At 35.9% G+C, this 19,123-nt stretch overlaps 1 protein-coding gene across 1 annotated transcript in view; it reads right to left on the bottom strand.

Annotated features, from left to right (window-relative positions):
• Window positions 1-294: 294 nt before the first annotated feature.
• Window positions 295-19,123, bottom strand: part of LOC123554004 (aldehyde dehydrogenase 1A1-like) — a 30,266-nt gene continuing 11,437 nt past the window's right edge. Inside the window, exons 3-15 of the mRNA XM_045343815.2 lie at window positions 18,841-18,945; window positions 17,568-17,708; window positions 17,032-17,158; window positions 14,687-14,748; window positions 13,068-13,196; window positions 11,735-11,848; window positions 11,342-11,444; window positions 5,713-5,897; window positions 4,408-4,572; window positions 3,913-4,070; window positions 2,563-2,637; window positions 2,183-2,222; window positions 295-1,785 (exon numbers count right to left, since the gene is read on the bottom strand). Coding sequence (XP_045199750.2) covers window positions 1,753-1,785; window positions 2,183-2,222; window positions 2,563-2,637; window positions 3,913-4,070; window positions 4,408-4,572; window positions 5,713-5,897; window positions 11,342-11,444; window positions 11,735-11,848; window positions 13,068-13,196; window positions 14,687-14,748; window positions 17,032-17,158; window positions 17,568-17,708; window positions 18,841-18,945 — 1,437 coding nt within the window. The 3' untranslated portion in view covers window positions 295-1,752. The remainder of the gene's footprint in view (window positions 1,786-2,182; window positions 2,223-2,562; window positions 2,638-3,912; window positions 4,071-4,407; window positions 4,573-5,712; window positions 5,898-11,341; window positions 11,445-11,734; window positions 11,849-13,067; window positions 13,197-14,686; window positions 14,749-17,031; window positions 17,159-17,567; window positions 17,709-18,840; window positions 18,946-19,123) is intronic.

The following is a 19,123-nucleotide window of genomic DNA, read 5'->3' on the forward strand; positions in this document are numbered from 1 at the left end:
AGAATGTGGATTAAAGTAATCGGACCCTTTCTTGTTTTTGATCCAATAATAAGTACATGCAGGCCGAAAACCTTTTAGTTTTGATCCAGTTACGTTTCGGGTTCTCAAACGTTGTTCTGACTTACTACCGTGTAAAGCAGCATTAAAATGCCTAAAATAAGATTATGTTTATTATGGGAGACAGTTCAAAACTTATTTATTTTCATGAATACCCTTATATTTCCAATTGAAACAGCACCACTCGTGAAGAAGCAATGTCTGGCGTCCAATAAATGAAATGAATATCAACCTTCCTATCCTTTAAATTTTATTTTGCATACATGTAATCTGTATAAATGTATTAAAACAAAACTGACAAAACGTGTCTATACATTGTATATTAAATTGTCCCAGTTTATATATCAAATAAATGTATCAACCACTAAAATAGATAGGCAAGACTGCAGATGAGTACATATAAACACACTTTTTAGTAATATATTGTTCTAAAATTCTCCAGGAGTGAATGATCGAAATTTATAATTGTGAAATTACGTAGATTACTGTCTCATACTGTCTCTGTACATTATGTCCTGATGTAGTTGTATTATTTCAATGTCCAAAAATAGGCGTTACTCCAGATAAAACAACTGGACAAATGGAAGTACCGATGATATGCGCATACCCACTTAATGATGCTGAAGTATCTTAACTTTCATCTTAATTACATGGAAACTATAGGAAGAGTTATTTACACAATCTTATATTTCAAAATTCAAAAAGGGCCACAACTCCAAAATAATACGACATGCAAGTCCTGACAATATGCGCATGTCCACTACATGATGATATTGTATATCAAGTTTCATTTCAATTTGATGGAAACTGTAACAGGGGGTAGGCCGTAAATGGTGTCTTTCGGTGGTTTAAATATGGCGGATTTGGTTTACAAATCATCACCCTAGGGCGGGTATTTTGCCAAGTATGTGAGTTTTTCTCTCACTTTGGAAACAGTGCATTTGCATTCTGTGACCACGCTTTTTATCTCCTCCCGACTATTTACCCACAGTCTGTACCTGGCGCCGTGAAAGATATTGAACGCTTTATACGGAGATAAATAGTTCAAGTCCTGTTCAAGGCCACTTTTCCAATGATTTCTGTAAAATAAAAAAAACCCCGAAAGACACCATTTACGTCCTACCCCCTGCTGTAGGCGGATTTCAGAACACAAGAAAGTGTGACTGACGGACGGACAGTTTAAACACTATATGCCCCGCTGATCTTCGACACCGGGGCATAAACTACAGTAAGCAAATCTGGATTTCTGAAGTCTTTATAAAATTTGGTTGATTTTCCGTTGTAAAAATAATTTCAAATGCTAATAAAGTTATTAGTAACATGACCATTATATTTTATTCTAATTCATTAAGTATCTTTCTGCTATTTGTAATAGGTTCCTTCGCACATTCTGAGCCATCTCCAAATACATTTCTGTTTAATAATTATCCTTGAATATCATATTTATAAAGAAGAATCTTTGAAGCCTAATCAAAATACCAAATGAAAAACCTATAAATGTTTTGATTCAGTGTGATAGAAATCGAAACATCCAAAGCGCCCCGAGTACAGGGAAACTCCTATTCATTTAATGAATCATATTATATGAAAACACGTTCAATGGGAGCAGCATGCACGTGCGTATAACTTTTCCTGGCAAAGTTCTCTTTTACGGACACAGTGCGTAGTAAGTAGAAGATTCGTTCTAGTCCGTACTTACAGGTTTTTCTCTGGAAAATTTATAGTGACCTATAAAATAGAAAAAAAAAATAAACATTTTTAAAAGCTGACAAAAATGTGTTGATGAATATTATGGTCAGCTATTAAAATGCCATAAATGCTAGAATCTCATCTGAAAATGTGAATCACATTTGAACGTTGTTTCATATCAAAAATCCATAAAATAAGTTTCGTATTTTTGTGACATTGAACAATGAACTTGAGAAAGTAGAGAGGAGGTTGTGGTTCTTTACAGGTTCGACTAATCCTACGTAAAACCGCATACTAGTAGCTGTCAATTACAATCTTTGAGCTAGTCAATGTAAGGCGCTATGACCAAATAATGATTTCAAAGTGGCATTCAAGTCCCGATTCATTTACATTTTTCTAGCTAGATATACAATGCTCCGTTAAATGAATCACTCACCGTTTTGATCTCCGTATATTCCTGCAATGCGTATTCTCCCCTGAAAATGCAATATTTCAAATAAATCATGCAGTGTTTAAATAACAGATTTGCTTCAGCATTATTTTAAAACAAATTTACTGGTAGCAGTAGGGAGCCGTTTAGTACATTTTTTTCCATTAAATTTCTTTGGAGCTTTTTAATCACAATACACGTATTTTCCTGCCCATTCAGATAGCATTTTCTTAATGTACAACCTGCACAAAAAGTGTGTGCTATCAATGATACCATAATCCATTCAGAAACAATTCAACTGCCTTCTACACGTTGAATCTATAATGATTATTATAAAAGACCAAGTCTATCTATAATAACATCCTTAAATATATTGAGTAACCTACAATTCTCTGCCATGTCCACTCTGTTTAAAGCCTCCAAACGGTGTTTGGGCCTTGACAACGTCATAGCAGTTCACCCTGAATATAAAAATTGCAAAAATTAGGTTACCAAAAATAATTTTAGGAAGGATGTTGTTAGTTTTACTTTCATTCACAATTCGGTGGTATTGGAACTGAATGATCGTACTTTAACAGATTTTCGCCTGATGCCGGTATCATGTTTACGCCCAATGATGTTCGCATCTTTTTGAGATGTGCGAGTCTAAATCTTCGCGAATATTGGGAACAAAACATAGCGAATATCATCTAGATGGAATACAGTTCAAATCACATTTAGGTTTGGCCGCAATAAAACAACCATACAATGCCTCCATGTTTTTTGACGATACTACTGAAAATATGCAATGTTTTCTGCGATATAATATTTTGTTAGTAGAGTACTCGTAGATATCAGATATGTATTTTCATGAATAAATATGCTTATAAACATTTTAGATTTTCATATATGGTCCGAAACATCTTTTACTTTCTATTTTATAACGACAATTTTTAAGTTATTCGTATCTTTTGATCATGCCATTTTTCTAGGAATAGGCTAATTCTAAAGTTTCCTTGTCAGTACCTGTAACACCACGTTTACAGTTTACTCACACTGTCAAAACCATAATATACTCAATCTTTTTTGGCGAGTGAATTGAGATATGGTGATTTTTTAATGCAACGGCGAGCACTTAGCCAAATCAATGTTCCTGACCAAGCCCGCCCGCTTAGCCAAATAGTGAGAGCGCAGATCTACATTCGGACCCCGGGCGAGATGTATGTTCTCCGTGACGATTTGATAAATACATTGTGTCCGAAACCATTCGACCTCCACCTCTGATTCATGTGGGGAAGTTGGCAGTTGCGGAGAACAGGTCTGTACTGGTACAGAATCCAGGTACACTGGTTAGGTTAACTGCCCGCTGTTACATAACCAAAATACTGTTGAAAAACGGCGTTAAACCCCTAAAAATAAACAAAACCAATCAGTTTTCCGCAAGTAAATGCCAACTTTTCCGCAAGGATGAATGATATTTAACAAAACATCTTCCATGAAATCATCACGTATAACACAAACCTCGGCTGGAAATCGAACTCACGACCTCATTACCCATACCACACTCTCCTTATTAAGCTGTGCGGGTGTGCTTCTACATGAAATATTGACTTCTTCTGTTAAATGATTTAAACTCTCAAAACTACACATTTCTAACTTTAGTATACACGGAAACATCGCAAAAATAATACGCCATTTGTCAGCAACTTTAAAAACGTAATTAGAGTGAAAGTGTATAAGCTAAACTTTCGACTTACCAAACACTTCCTGCCTCCAGATTCTGTGACATCATCAAAGCTTTATTGATATCTTTCGTCATCACCCCGGCAGCAAGACCGTAGGTCGTGTCGTTAGCTCGATCTATTACATCATTAATGTCGGTAAATTTGATAATGGATTGCACTGGGCCGAAGATCTGCAAAACATTAATATGATACTTCTAATATGAGATGCAAGGCAACCTCTAGCCAGAAAACTAGAAACGTGCAGACCAAATAACCGACTGGACCAAATACTCGACCGGACCCAATAACCGACCTGGACCCAATAACTGACCGGCACAATAACTGACCGATTCTCAGAATTCCAAGTTTATATAGTTTCAAAAAACAGAGACAATCATTTTCAGATTTTATAACAGTTTTGTTGAAATATATTTGTAAAAGCGAAAGCAACTAAAACTCACTCCAAAATGTTATAAATAGCGGGTTCTGCTGATATTTTTCTAATTTCTCAAACACAGAATCCTTTACCTCTTCCCTAGCAATTCTCATATCGTCCTTGACATCAGAGAAGACCGTTGGTTGTATGAAGTACCCCTCCTCTCCTGATCTTTCACCACCACACTGTAATGTCGCCCCTTCTTTTTTACCTGCTTCGATCAGACTTAGTATCTTATTGAACTGTTCCTCGTCGATCTTGGTAAATAAAATATCGGGACAAAATTAACATAAAACATCATCAAAGTGCGGAAACGGCAAATCGCTAGCGGTTGACATCGTTTAACATAGTCTTTGGATTCTAGTCGAAGGTGCGATTTCCATACTGCCATAATGCAATGGACGTAAAGGGATCAACCATGAGATTATTTTTTACAGTTAATCATGCAAATTCGCCCTCCTAATTCGAATTTTGATGCAACTAACCATCAAATTCATTACAGCTTAGTAGCGCCGTTTCTCAGGTGAGATTTTATAATTAAAAATATTTGTCTCATAGGTGAGAAATAAAATAACAAAAAGTGACAATGGACAATCATCCTATGAAGTTTGACCATTAGGAGATCAAGCATTATTTAGCTATTAGTCTACTGACTGACTAATCGAAAACAACATACCTCATCTTCTTTGATAGGGGCATACTAATGAAGACATTTGTTCGATTTTTAGAACATTTTAATTGTTAGTGCAATCATCAGTAAAGCCACATAACTATAGATTATTCTAGATTTTTTTTACTTTTGCCAAGGTTTGGTTTTAAAGTGTATTTTTTCTATAGCACTGGCTTAAATAGTTCTTCCTGTATTTTAATTCGAAACAAACCCTAGATTTAAGAATGTTAAGAAAGTTGGACAACGCGGAGACGTACTATAGAAAAGATTTGTTAACGTTTTAATAGAAGCAAAATTTTAAGAAGTATTTAAGTTTCTAAAGGAATTAATAGTCTTCGTCTTAAATCCCGTCCGAATTCATACGCCCGCTTAGTAAACAAATTAATTACATTATAGCAATCATGTCTGTTGTTTACATCATTCTTTTTCTGAAAAACTAGACACTTGTTTTCAGCAACTGATGGAGTCAGAATGTTGAAATAAACACTGTATTTTTAATTTTCTAATCAAGTGACAGCTGTAATGATCTGCCAAAATAAACTAAGGAAACAAAACTTACTTACATGTAGTTTGGAAAATACACTAAACGTTCCTTAAACTTGTGCTTGGCATTTTTACTTGAAATAACTTAATACATCGCAACAAAAACAAACCGATTAAAATCACACGCTGGGAAAATTGAATGTAAGTGATAACTTAGACATTCTGTCTTTTTATGTTGTCTTACCTGCGGTCCTTGCTGGGTGAGAGCATCGAAAGGGTCCCCAACCTGTCGAATTGTTGCTATCTGTTTACATTTAGCAACAAACTCGTCATAAATAGAAGCCTCTACATACGTCCTTGACCCTGCACAACAGTTCTGGCCGTGATTGTTCATGACAGCTGCGTGGGCCCACATAGCTGCATCATCGACTGTATGAGAGTGAAATATTACATGCATGTATCTTTAAACGACACTAACATAGCATAAGGTACCTGGGAGGCAGAGTGTTTCATGCGTAACTTCCACCAACGACCATCTGAAGTTAGGGTCCGAATCCCGTATCAAACGAAACGCGTTATTTGTTGCATATAGTACATAAAACGGTATTGGGTGCACATTATATCATTAGTAAAGCACATAAATAATAAATGTGCACTGTAAAAATACTTGATATTTAAATACGATACATTATACACAGAAACAGCCATAATAAACAGTTATACGATAAGTACATATATTCAGTTAGTGAAAAATATAAAAACAATAAATCAAAAAGCGATGCACTATCAGAACCGGGCACCCTCACCGAAAAAGTAATAATTAGGTACAGCGTAAAAACACGAATCGAAAGATCGCGAGTTCATTCCCTGGGCGCGGCGTATGTTGTCCTTTACGACCTGACAGAAGGCACTGTGTCTGCAGTCATTTGTCATCAGGCTTTGTGTCATGTGGGGAAATTGGCAGTCAAAAGACACCTTTATGTTAAAGAATCACTATTACACAATTGGAAATGAAGACAACAAAAAGAACCCAAGACAAACATACACACTGGTTTGATAGAATTCCGCTTAAGCCGGTGCCAGAGACATGCGAGGTATTGCATACTAGTATTTCAATATCGCTCATGAACAGACTAAATTAAACTAAGTATGCCATTGTTTCTATGCTTTCATGGAACTTTCTTAAAAAGTTTATTAACTATCACAGCAGTAGACTTAACGTGTCAAGTGACGACCATTGAAAGTCACCCTGTACTTCTGACCGTTTTACTCACTTTTTATAATAAAATTCCTCTTAAGCCAGTGCTTAGGGGAGGTGTTGTTGAATTTTCATTGAAATACAAAAACAGACTCGATCAAACCAAATCTGCTATTAGCATGCTTGGTTTCTTTCTATGGTTTTAAATTATCTTCTTGAAGAATTTCATTTTGACAACCATATTTCTATGCTAGTATTGCAGTGTATGCCGGGGCTGACTATTAACCTGAACCGTTGTCCTGAATTCCGTAAAAGTCACACCTGTTCTCCGGGGGTAACTGACAACAATATGCGACTTCAACTGTAGTGCCATCGTCACGAAATTCATTCACTGAAGTAGTGATTTTCTAGATTTGAAACACTGTACTCAAGACATTCAGAAAAGTGTTTAATTTACATAAACTGTGCAAGTTTCAAATACCGCATTGCTATTTAATGAATTAAGCATACGGTTTGATGTTTCATGTTTTTTTTATATTAATCCAACAGTAATAAAAGATTTTATCATTTTATCATGATGATGTTTTCACCTTGATGTAACGGTTCAGTCAGATTAAAATATCATATTCAATGAAATCAACAATCTTGAAGTGAAAACAAACTGTGAAATTAAAATTATGTTTTGCTCATATCATAAGATTAATCAAGCTTATGAAAATACCACTTCTTAACAGGAACTGACACATGAAAAGCAGCTGATGCAACGAACTGCACATTTAACACATGCAGGTGAGTTTAATGACGCTTTTATTAGCACTTTATCACCTATATATATCCAATGCACACCTTTCTCGAAGATTGTATTATATTTAGATGGCAACTTTGAATATAGAAAATCCGCATCAAACAAAATTAAGCTGACTAAATATATGTAAACTAATAATTGCGCTTTTAGAGCTACATTCACAATTAAATTTCATTTATAGCAATCATTAGTCAACTTACTTCAAGCTTAACAAGAGGGCCAAGATGGCCCTATGTCGCTCACCTGAGTAACACACAATAACAGTGTAAACATGTTTTACCTAGTGATTTTATGCAGACAAATATTCTGATTAATTTTCATTAAGATTGGACCGAAAAACGTGGCCTCTTTAGTGTAAACAAGCTTATTCTTTGATTTGACCCTACATGACCCACATAAAAATTCATCCAATATTTCATGCACACAAACATTCTGACAAGTTTCATGCACATCAAATAATCAAGAGTGTTAACAAGCTTTTCCTTTGATTTGATCGGGTGACCTAGTGTTTGACCCCATATGACCAAGTTTCGAATTTGGCCTGGATATTATCAAGATAAACATTCTGACCAAGTTTCATGAAGATAGGGTCATAAATGTGGCCTCTAGGTTGTTAACAAGCTTTTCCTTTGATTCGACTTGATGACCTAGTTTTTGACCCGAGATGACCTAGTTTCGATCCAGGCCTAGAAATCATCAAGATAATCCTTCTGTGCAAGTTTGTATCAAATCAAAGCATAAATGAAACCTCTATATGGCTGAAAGGGCCAAACTAGAAAATTTTGCCCCTTTCAGGGGCAGTAACTCCAAAACCCATGTCGGAATCTAGCCGGTTTTCGAAAGGAATTAAGATATTATTGTAACTTAAGTTGTGTTTAAGCGTGGTTAAAATCAAACATAAAATGTCACTTCTATCGTGTTCACGATGTAAAAATTAACAAGTGTTGGCTCTTTTAGGGGTCAATCAGGGCCCGTAACTCCGGAACATAAGATTGGATCTGACTGATTCATAATGGAATCCAAGATTTATTGTTGTTGAAGATATTTTTAAAGTTTGTTTCAAATCAAAACCATAAATGAAGTCTCTATATGGCTGCAAAAGCCAAAATTTTGGCCCTTTAAGGGGCCATTACTGTAGAGCCCATGAGGGGAGCTGGCCAGTTTTCGAAAGGAACCGAGATATTATGCCAATACAAGTTGTGTGCAAGTTTGATTAAAGTTGATTGCAATATGTGGTCTCTATCGTGTTCACAAGCCAAAAATAGCAAATTTTGGCCCTCGAAAGGCGCCGAGATATTATGCCAGTACAAGTTTTGTGTAAGTTTCATTAAAATTGATTGCAAAATGTGATCTCTATCGTGTTCACAAGAAACTGTGAACGGACGGACGGACGGACGATGGAGGATGGACAAAATGCGATCACAAAAGCTCTCCATGTCACTACGTGACAGGTGAGCTAAAAACGTAGTCGGATTACTAGTACTATTTTTACAAGAGAAAAACTCTACTAATACGAATCTGTTAATTTTATAGTTACATATATACTAGGTTGTAATGTTCATATTTTGAAACAGGAATATGGTTCTAATATATCTTTAAAACATTAAACAATTTTAAGTAGCTAGTAGGCAAGATGATTGTGAGTCAAATTAGCGACCTTAACTTCTCGACTACGGAATCCTCTTCCACTTGTCTTATCTATAACGTAAATATAAAAGAATACCACGAATGTTTACGTGTAATGGCCTTAAAAATGACACAGCATCATCATTAAGACGTTTGTAATAACTATAGATACGAGTTTTGTTAATATCTAGTACTTTTGGAAATGCAACCTGGTCCCAATTTCACACAAAACTTGCTTAGCTAAGTCTGTTATTTCAAATGCTTGTTTTTGCCCTTTATCTTCACTGTTGACTTTTTCATCTATATCAGAACCGTATATGACTATTTCATAGATAAAAACACAACAATTCTGAATTTTACAGAAAACGAAGAATAGAAATAAGCAAATATTTCGTTATAACATGCTAGAAATATCATATCTGCGTGACTGAAATAAGTTCTGCAGATATATACTACTAACCACAATGCAATTTAGATATAGATAATTGTTACAGAAAAAATCAATATTAAATACCAATAACTTAAGCAATAGCACGATTTTAGAATAACAGACTTTACTAAGTAATTACTTAAGGTTTTTTTCGTGAAATTGGGGCCAGGTATATTTATTGATATAGGGTAAAGATATAGAATATTATAATTTCAGCTTTGCATACACAGGGTATCTGCTAAATCACAAACATAAAACGAGATAAATCTGTCTATGATTAAATTTTTGTAGGTGCAGTGTCAGTGCAAAAGAATTAAACTGCATATGATTGGCATCTGACACCATTTGCATGAACGAACTAAATTAAGGACAGTGACTTCTGTGTTTCATGGAACTATTTGGTTTTTAAAGATGCATTTGATAGTAAAAAAAATGATGGTTACATTTGATGGTAACATCTGATAGTTACATTTGATGTTTACATTTGATGGTTATATCTGGTGGTTACATTGGATGGTAACATTGGATGGTAACATTTGATGGTAACATTTGATGATTACATTGGATGGTAACATTTGATGGTAACATTTGATGTTTACATTCGATGGTTACATTTGAAAGGTTATATGAAACAAGAAAGTTCAATTAATTGTACACCCAGCGAAAGAATGGAGCATAAACTATTATAAAATACTAAAAAATTGTATTAATTAAGAGGCAATAACCATCATGTAAATAGGTTAAATGAAAAGACATCTGCAGTTTTGTATTTGAGCCGCGCCATGAGAAAACCTACGTAGTGGGTCTGCGACCAACATGGATCCAGACCAGCCTGCGCTTTCAAAGCCTATTGCAATTAGAGAAACTGTTAGCGAACAGCATGGATCCTGACCAGACTGCGCGGATGCGCAGGCTGATCTGGATCCATGCTGGTCGCAAACCCACTATGTTGTGCGGCTCATTTGATGATGAATAGAAACGATATAGATATTCCTGCACGGGACAAGCAACATTGCAGTTTCTAAATCATTAAAGGGCTATTAATCTGGTGTTTAGAATCAGATCATAAAAAAATCCATCCAGTTAATACAACCTTTTACATGAAATTTCAAATGTATCCCAAAGAATCTTTCTGAATATTGTATTACATACTATGACAAAATAAATCAGGAGAAATGACTCTGACCAAACTTTGTTATGTCCACACCATTTTCCGGGAAGAAGCACCAGTGAGTTATTCAACATTACTAACTATTTCAAACACATGAGAAAGCATAGTGGTTGGATGTAGAGAAATTTGTATACTGTCCAGTCCCGCTGTTTTTATTAGTTGAAGAATCATAAGTCTACAACTTTTATTGGCTCTTAAAGTGGGTCAAAAGTTGGCTTTACTTTCCAAAGGAAAGATATATAAATAAAAGTTTTACACGAAATTCATCTTAAAGTGTTCAATGTTACAACTATGACGATTTAGGTATTTCCACTGGTTAATGAAAATTAAAATCGCAAGCAAAAATACCACTAAAAGACTGTCAAATCTGTGTTAAATATATACTAATATATTATATATCGCTCACATTGGAAGGCATGTTTCGTATTGCCCTTGCAACTTTCAAACAATAATCTCACCTAAGGAATTACTGTAAACTGCGAAAGTGAGAAACATTACATACAGAAAATGGATTTCATATAATCTTAAAAACTTAACTCACTAGTGTCCAAAAATAGTCCAGCAATGTGTTCGCGTATAAGTAAGGATCAAGGGCTTGCCATTATTTACTTTAAAAAAGTTCACCAAAGGAGGCTATACTTACTGTTAGCGTCCGCGAAGATAATAAAGGGGCTTTTGCCACCTAATTCAAGGGATACTCTCTTCAGGTTGGACTTGCCAGATGCTTGCATAATGAGATGACCAACCTGGAAAATAAACCATCGTATACTTTAACGAAAAAGAAAAACGTGAAATTAAAGTTACAAAAGCGCCTCCTGGAGTGATGTTTCCAAGTCAATATGATTGTGGTATAACATAAAAAAGACTTTGAAAAAATATTATAATAATAACAATAATAATAGTAAAATAATAATAGATAACGAGGTTGCTACGTTCATTTTGGAAACATGGTTGAGAGATTTCTTTGTCTGGAAAAAAAATGAACAATTTATGGAAACGCTAAAGTCATTTAAGGGGCAATTTCAATCATCATTACCTCGGTAGAACCGGTAAAGGCTATTTTGTTCACATCCATGTGTTCAGAAATTGCAGCACCGGCAGTCGGTCCATATCCTGGAACAACGTTCACCACTCCCGGCGGAAAGCCAGCCTGTTCAACATAAATACTGTAACAATGATTCGTTCATAAAAGGTTCATTGTTTCATCTGATGGAAGTAAGATTTATGATATACTTTTCTGCATAACTGTCTGTATACAATAACTGTCCTGTTTTATCGTTCCGCGTACATTTTGTTTTTACAAACGTTATAGAAAAAAAATTGGATAATCTTCCCTACTGGCCATCCAGTCAGTGCGGTTTATACAAACTAGATGGCCTAACCTATTTCAAATTTGAGTGAGCATGCCATATAAGCGGTATTATTTCAATATTTCCATACTGTTACATAAACGGTTCTTTCGACATTTGGGGAGGCCATAATACTGCAGTATGTAAAGATAATTTTAACCCCTCACTTAAAACTACATAATGCATGCGTTTTGCCATTTTCTAGTTTCAAGAAAACAAGAGCTCGTAGAACACGAAATGCCCCCCTTGATGCATTCAGTAATTACACAAGGAACAGAAATTGTTCGGTCACTGTGCACAAAAGTTCTACTGTTCTTGGTCAAAGTGACCTTGACCTTTGACCTATTGACCTCAAAATCAATAAGGATCATCTATGATAAACCTCCATATTAAGTTTCGTGATCCTAGGCCCAAGCATTCTCAAGTTATCGTCCAGACAAATTTTAACTGTTCCAGGTCAATGTGACCTTGACCTCTGACATACTGACCTCAAAAACAATAAGGTTCATCTGCTGGTCATGACCAACCTCCCTATCAACTTTCGTAATCCTAGGCCCAAGCGTTCTTGAGTAATCATCCGGAAACCGTCAAACTGTTCCTGGTCACTGTGACCTTAACCTTTGACCTACTGAACTCAAAATCAATAGGGGTCATCGGCTGGTCATGCCCAAGCTCCTTATCAACTTTCATGATCCCAGGCCAAAGCGTTCTTGAGTTATCAGCCGGAAACAGTTTAACTGTTCTGGGTCATTGTGACCTTTGACCTACTGAACTCAAAATCAATAGGGGTCATCTGCTGGTTATGACTAACCATCCTATCATCTGTCATGATCCTAGGCCCAAGCGTTCTTGAGTTATCATCCGGAAACAGATGGTCTACAGACCGACCGATCGACATCTGCAAAACAATACACCACTCCTTCTTGGGAGGGGGCATAATAAATAGCGTTTATACGCAGATCTAACGGGTGTTATGGTAGGATAAAGGTTAGAGAAATTCAAAAGCGGAGTCCAAATGACCTCTTTTATGAGGGAACACATAAACAAAGCTGTAAGTGGAGTCTGCTCTGCTGGCTTCAGAACCACCGTGTTGCCGCAGGCTAAAGCAGGTCCGAGCTTCCATATAATCATCGGTATAGGGTAGTTCCACTGTGAAAACAAAACCAATTGTTATATTAGTAACATATAAAATATCGTAGGCAGTCATGTAGTCTATAACAAGAGCTGTCTGATGACAGCGCGCTCGACTATTCGAAGAACTGATTGAAGAATGGGGTCAAAATATTAACACAGATATTCAGACAAAAGAAAAAAATAGATTAGACAAACAATGTTCCAGTATTTGTGGATTTCAATAAGTCTTGCACTAAATGGCAATGTGTGAACCAATTTCAAAGTCCAAAAAGGGCCATAATTCAGCCAAAATAGTTGTCAGAGTTATGTACTCTTGCCTACAGATGGAAATCATAATGATAAACAAGTGTTCAAAGTTTAAAAGCTATATGTCAAATAGTTTTGACAAAACATGGACTTGCATGAAAACAGAACAGATTTCCAAGTCCAAAAAGGGCCGTAATTCAGCCAAAATAGATGATAGAGTTATGTACTCTTTCCTACAGATAAAGACTATTATAATAAATAAGTGATAAAAGTTTCAAAGCCATATGTCAAACACTTTACACAAAATATGAACTGGTACGAAAACCTTAACCAAGATTTCTAAGTAGAAAGGGGCCATAATTCAGCCAAAATCCTTGATGGAGTTATTTACATTTGCCTATAACTGGTCATGGTGATGGTAAACAAGTGTTGAAAGTTTCAAAGCTTTATCTCAAAAGACTTTGCCAAAATGCGAACTGGTACGAAAAACTTAACCAAGATTTCTAAGTCAAAAAGGGCCATAATTCAGCCAAAATCCTTGATGGAGTTACGTACTCTTGCCTATAACTAGACACGGTGATGCTAAACAAGTGTTGAAAGTTTCAAAGCTTTATCTCAAAAGACTTTGCCAAAATATGAACTGGTACGAAAAACTTAACCATGATTTCTAAGTCAAAAGGGGCCATAATTCAGCCAAAATCCTTGATAGAGTTATGTGCTCTTGCCTACAACTGGCCATGGTGATGGTAAACAAGTGTTAAAAGTTTCAAAGCTTTATCTCAAGAGACTTTGTCAAAATGTGGACTGGTACGAAAAACTTAACCATGGTGTGACGCCGACACCGACGCCGACGCTGTGGTGAGTAGGATAGCTCTACTTATTCTTCGAATAGTCGAGCTAAAAAGGCATATTCAACCATTCAAACGGCTTATAAAATTATATTGAGAATACTGAAGTAATTTTGAATTTATTTAATGATTGGACATTATATTACCCTTCTGACGACACACTACAATATTGCAATAATACGAAAAGTAGCAACATGTAAGCTCTATATATGCAGGGAAAAGCCATTCATATTAACATGCCTACAGATTCTTAAATAATTAAACTTCTAACTCGCGACAAAAATGAAATTTTGAGAACGTTTATATATATAGTGAAACATGTAAAGTAAGACTATCATTAGTAAATAAAAAATATATGATTTCTCAAGGAGGTTGCTTATATATTTTTATGATTTCATCATTTATCTTTACCGGAATAATGGCTCCACAAACACCAACTGGCTCATGCTTTGTAAAGGTGAAGAAAGAACCATCTGCGGAAAGAAAATACAAATGTCGTGCACTGTTTAACACTTAATTGCGCTATTGACGATCGAGAATAAATCTCGGACAATTAATCAACTACTAAATTTGGTTGCGGTCAACACAGGCCTGCAGTCGTTTAAACGAAGAACTGTTATTACAGTGACGATTTCATAAAATGTTTATTTACTAAAACATATTTACAAATAAAACATATCAGCACTTTAAACTCTATTTCACTAAGGACACTACCTGACTTCCACTGTATGGCAACGATGTAAACAAACGAATTTTTATATATCAAAATCATCAAAACATCGTTAAATAAACAAATGACATTTATGGTAGTTTGTTTATTCAACATTGCCGTATTTTTCTGTAACCAGTCTTCAAAAAGCCTTTGAAAAATAAATTTACCAAAGGGTACATCTTGGGAAAGTTTTCTAACTGGACTTTTCCCTTTGTTAAAAGTTACAAAATCAATCCAATTGTAATTTACGAAACATTCTAAGAAGGTAAATTCAACAGGAAGAGCCACATTCTAAGAAGGTAAATTCAACAGGAAGGGTCGCGTTTCAAAACGATAAATTCAATAAGAATAGCCACGTTGTAAGAACGTATCCTTCCCGACAACAGTTTATGAAATGATTGACATCGCTTAACTCCCACTATATACCAAAGTTGTAGGACATTGTTAACAGAAGTTAACCCAGCCTGAAGAATCCCCAGCACACAGAGTACTACTAAAAGGAAGGTAATTGTCATATAAGTAAGAATCGAAATTAATAATCTAGCGAACCATATACTGGTTGGGTACCATTTTCCGGACACATTTTCATATTTCGGCTCCATTATTCCCTAAAAATATATTTGACATAAATGAAGCCCACAAAGCTGCACAAACTTCAGCTCCTTCCGCAGCTGATGTTGCAATCAGCATCGCGTTGTGACGTAAAATATGGGTTCCATAGGGCTTCAAATGGGGTCACTGAAAGAAGTTATTTTCCCCGTGAGGTAAACCAGTATCCGGACAAATATTTTGACGATGTTTTGCTGTTATTTTGATATCGAAATAAGTAATGAAACTATTTTTTCACAATTTTTAATTATAAATCTCTTCAAAAATGCACATGAAACATAACCCGACTTTCAAAAGCAGCTACAAAAGCAAACCGAGTTTGACTATAAAAACCTCGAATTTCGTCTAACACAAATTCTTGATAATTCCAATAGATATAGAATAAAATTAGTGCAAAATCGAAAGCCCTGCATTTTATCTAACTATTAACATGAAATTAAAAGTAGCACATGTTATCACCAGACAAGCAATATGTAGTTTAATTATTTTCCCCACTTGATGCCTTAGCGCAATACTATCGTCATGCCCCGTAAAGACAGAAAATTGTTTTGTAAACACAGGTGAGGTATCACCATAAAACCAAACATTATACATCCTTGTTATAAAACGGTGTGTTGAAGACATGAAAAAGAAACATGTAAATGATATAGATGAAACAATTACATGAATAACAACGAAATAAAGCGGATATTACATGTGTCCGGAAACTGGTCCTGTCCGGAAACTTTTCCCCAACCAGTACGCATGTACACGATATATATTATTCCAAATTATTATATAATACCAAATTTATTTAGCGTTCTATTCATGATAATCATGTTCAAAGACGATTTACATAGTCCAATGCAGCCACTCAGGGCGCCGAATTCAACCTCTACAGAGCGATCTGACCAGAGGGACACACTGAGACAAAGCCCCCAGAACAGAGACAGAGAGAGAGAGAAATCTTTCTCAGATACATGTACGCCCGGCAAACTTAGCCTTGCTCTTTGCTAATGGGCAGTCTTGTTCTTTAACGTACCCGGTGTAAAGCACCGATACACGCTAATAACCAGTACTGACCCCTTAGTTAGGTGGGAAATTTCCGGTGCCACGACCGGAATTCGAACCCCAGTCAAGCGTGTTACCACTATACCACCGGGTCACCGACTGTGCCTTTGCAGAAGACATGGTAACGAAAGACTCGGCAAAACACGAAATCCCTGAAGCAAGATCATCATAGATGATCAAATTTATTTATTTATTTATTTGGGTTTTACGGCGCACCAACACAGAAACAGCACTGTAGGAACTTGGAGACAACAATGGTTAAAACCGCAATTACAGATTCTGAGGCTAAAAATATCATATTCAAAGTTACGTAACAATACTTAGCTACAACTGGTTCGCTGTATAAAATTTAAGCGGAATCTACTCAGAAACTATTTCGCCCTACCAACTGGAATTGTTTTTCCACAAATCTTGTCTGCCCATCCGGCGTAGTACTGCAAAGTTTCGATGCCAAACTCTATGTCTTCTTTCGCATCCAAGAAAGGTTTGCCATTGTCCAACGTTTCCAGGCTCTGAACAAAAAATAAATTGTCCAGAAAATAGTTATTTACAAAACACTATATTGTTCACACGATTCTGTGTTGCTATATGTAGATTGTGGTCCAGTTATATCATGGAATAAGTTGTTTAACATAATAACCGCTTGAGTCAGTGCTGTGGGAAGTGGGGGGGTGTTGCACATTTCATGACCTATCATGAACAGACTAAAATCAGAATCAATTATCATTTTGCTTGGTCACAATCTTTGCTTCTACAGAATTTTCTTAGATTTTATCATAGTACTTAGTTTTCAAAGAATGTCATACATTAACACTATATAAAAATACACTTGTTTGTGTCAATTGAATAAAAGATTGATCCACTTTAAAGCAGCAGGCATGAAAATTTATTTACATCAACATTACAATAATTAAAACTTACAGCAAGGTAAGACATGTTTTGTTTCATCAAGTCCGCAAGCTTATTCAAGAGTTGTCCTCTCTTAGACGCATCTAGTTTCCGCCAGGGAGCGCCACGTTTGAACGCTGCTCGTGCTGCTTTAACAGCATCGTCAACGTCTGCCTGTCAAATATTGAAGTATAAAAATAAGTATCATTTTTGTAACAGATGTAGATTGGCAAATCAACGTAATTCCAGTAGAAGCCGCATGTTGTAACGCTAAAACCCGTCGTCTCAAGACATAGCAGTGGAAGGGGCAACCTTGTCTACTTTACATCCGGCGAAGTCGTATCGTGCGAGTATCATTCTCGCATACCAGAGGTTTACCATGGTTCCCTAGCTCGTCTCGGGATTTTGACGAACATCTGATGGATGAGTGTTATTGCATTGCTACAAAGTGTTATAGAAAGGTGGAACAGCAACCATAAGACATTGCAGGGAGTTTCGAAAGATACTGGTATCGTGAGGGGATGAAACAAATCACGCAGTATAGTCATGACCCTCAGTTTTACTGACAACGTGGTTACCGGTACGGAGGGACATTTCGAATAAATGAGAAAGGTCGGAGCGACTTTAATACATGCGGAGCAATGGTAATAACGTTGAGCCATAACACGAACAAGAGTTTTTGGTAATTTGAGATGAAGAGAACTTTAAACATACAATAAATGCTGTCTGTAAAGACCTCTCTTGGAAAATAAAATGGTGTTCTTTGTTGCCAAGTGGTCTATGAGCTCAGGTAAATTTACACTATAAGTTTTAAATGGGATTCGAAAATAGTGGCCTTTATAATCCGGTTTCGCAGTAGTGGCCTCTTCCACAGGTGGGTATTATAAACACAGACTTGATTGTATTCATTTCCGTAATATACTTTACAACAACATTTTATAAAAGAAAAACCTATACAAGAATGAAAAGGATTGGAATGAAAGAAATGAAAAAGTGTCTCCCCCTGAAAAATGCGAGTTCCTTTATGAAAATAAAAGGGGGACCAGTTCAATGTACTAGGCATGTTGGCGTCAGAAAATCAGCAACAATCAAAGCACAGTTATAATACTCAAATTTTTCATGTCTAAATTTCGTCCGAAAACTAAGTTGTAATTATTTCCTTCGAGTAACTGGTAGCGGTAACATTTTATTTTTCAGAACTGGTTATAACTATATATATCCTTGCTAAAACGACGCATACACAACCCAAATGTTACAGTATTGAAATACCTTTTCAAAACTAAAAAAAAAGAATATACTAGTATACCTTATCTCCCTCTTGGACGTCACAGATTTTCTTGCCATTACATGGATTTATTGTAGGGAAAACTCGCCCACTTTTACTGTTTACCCATTCATTGTTGATGAAAATCTGAAAAAGAACAAGAGTTGTTTTCAAAACACACATATGCGCCCCCGCATATGATCTTAAAAACAACAAGGGTTACCTATTGACTACAAACAACCGTCTTATGAAGAGTGACAGCTAAAGCGTTGTTTTAATTATTGAGCGGAAACCGTTCCCGTAGGTGCCATCTACTGACCACAGG

The sequence above is a fragment of the Mercenaria mercenaria genome, chromosome 7, assembly GCF_021730395.1.
Source record: "Mercenaria mercenaria strain notata chromosome 7, MADL_Memer_1, whole genome shotgun sequence".
In the NCBI taxonomy this organism is placed as follows: Eukaryota; Metazoa; Mollusca; class Bivalvia; order Venerida; family Veneridae; genus Mercenaria; species Mercenaria mercenaria.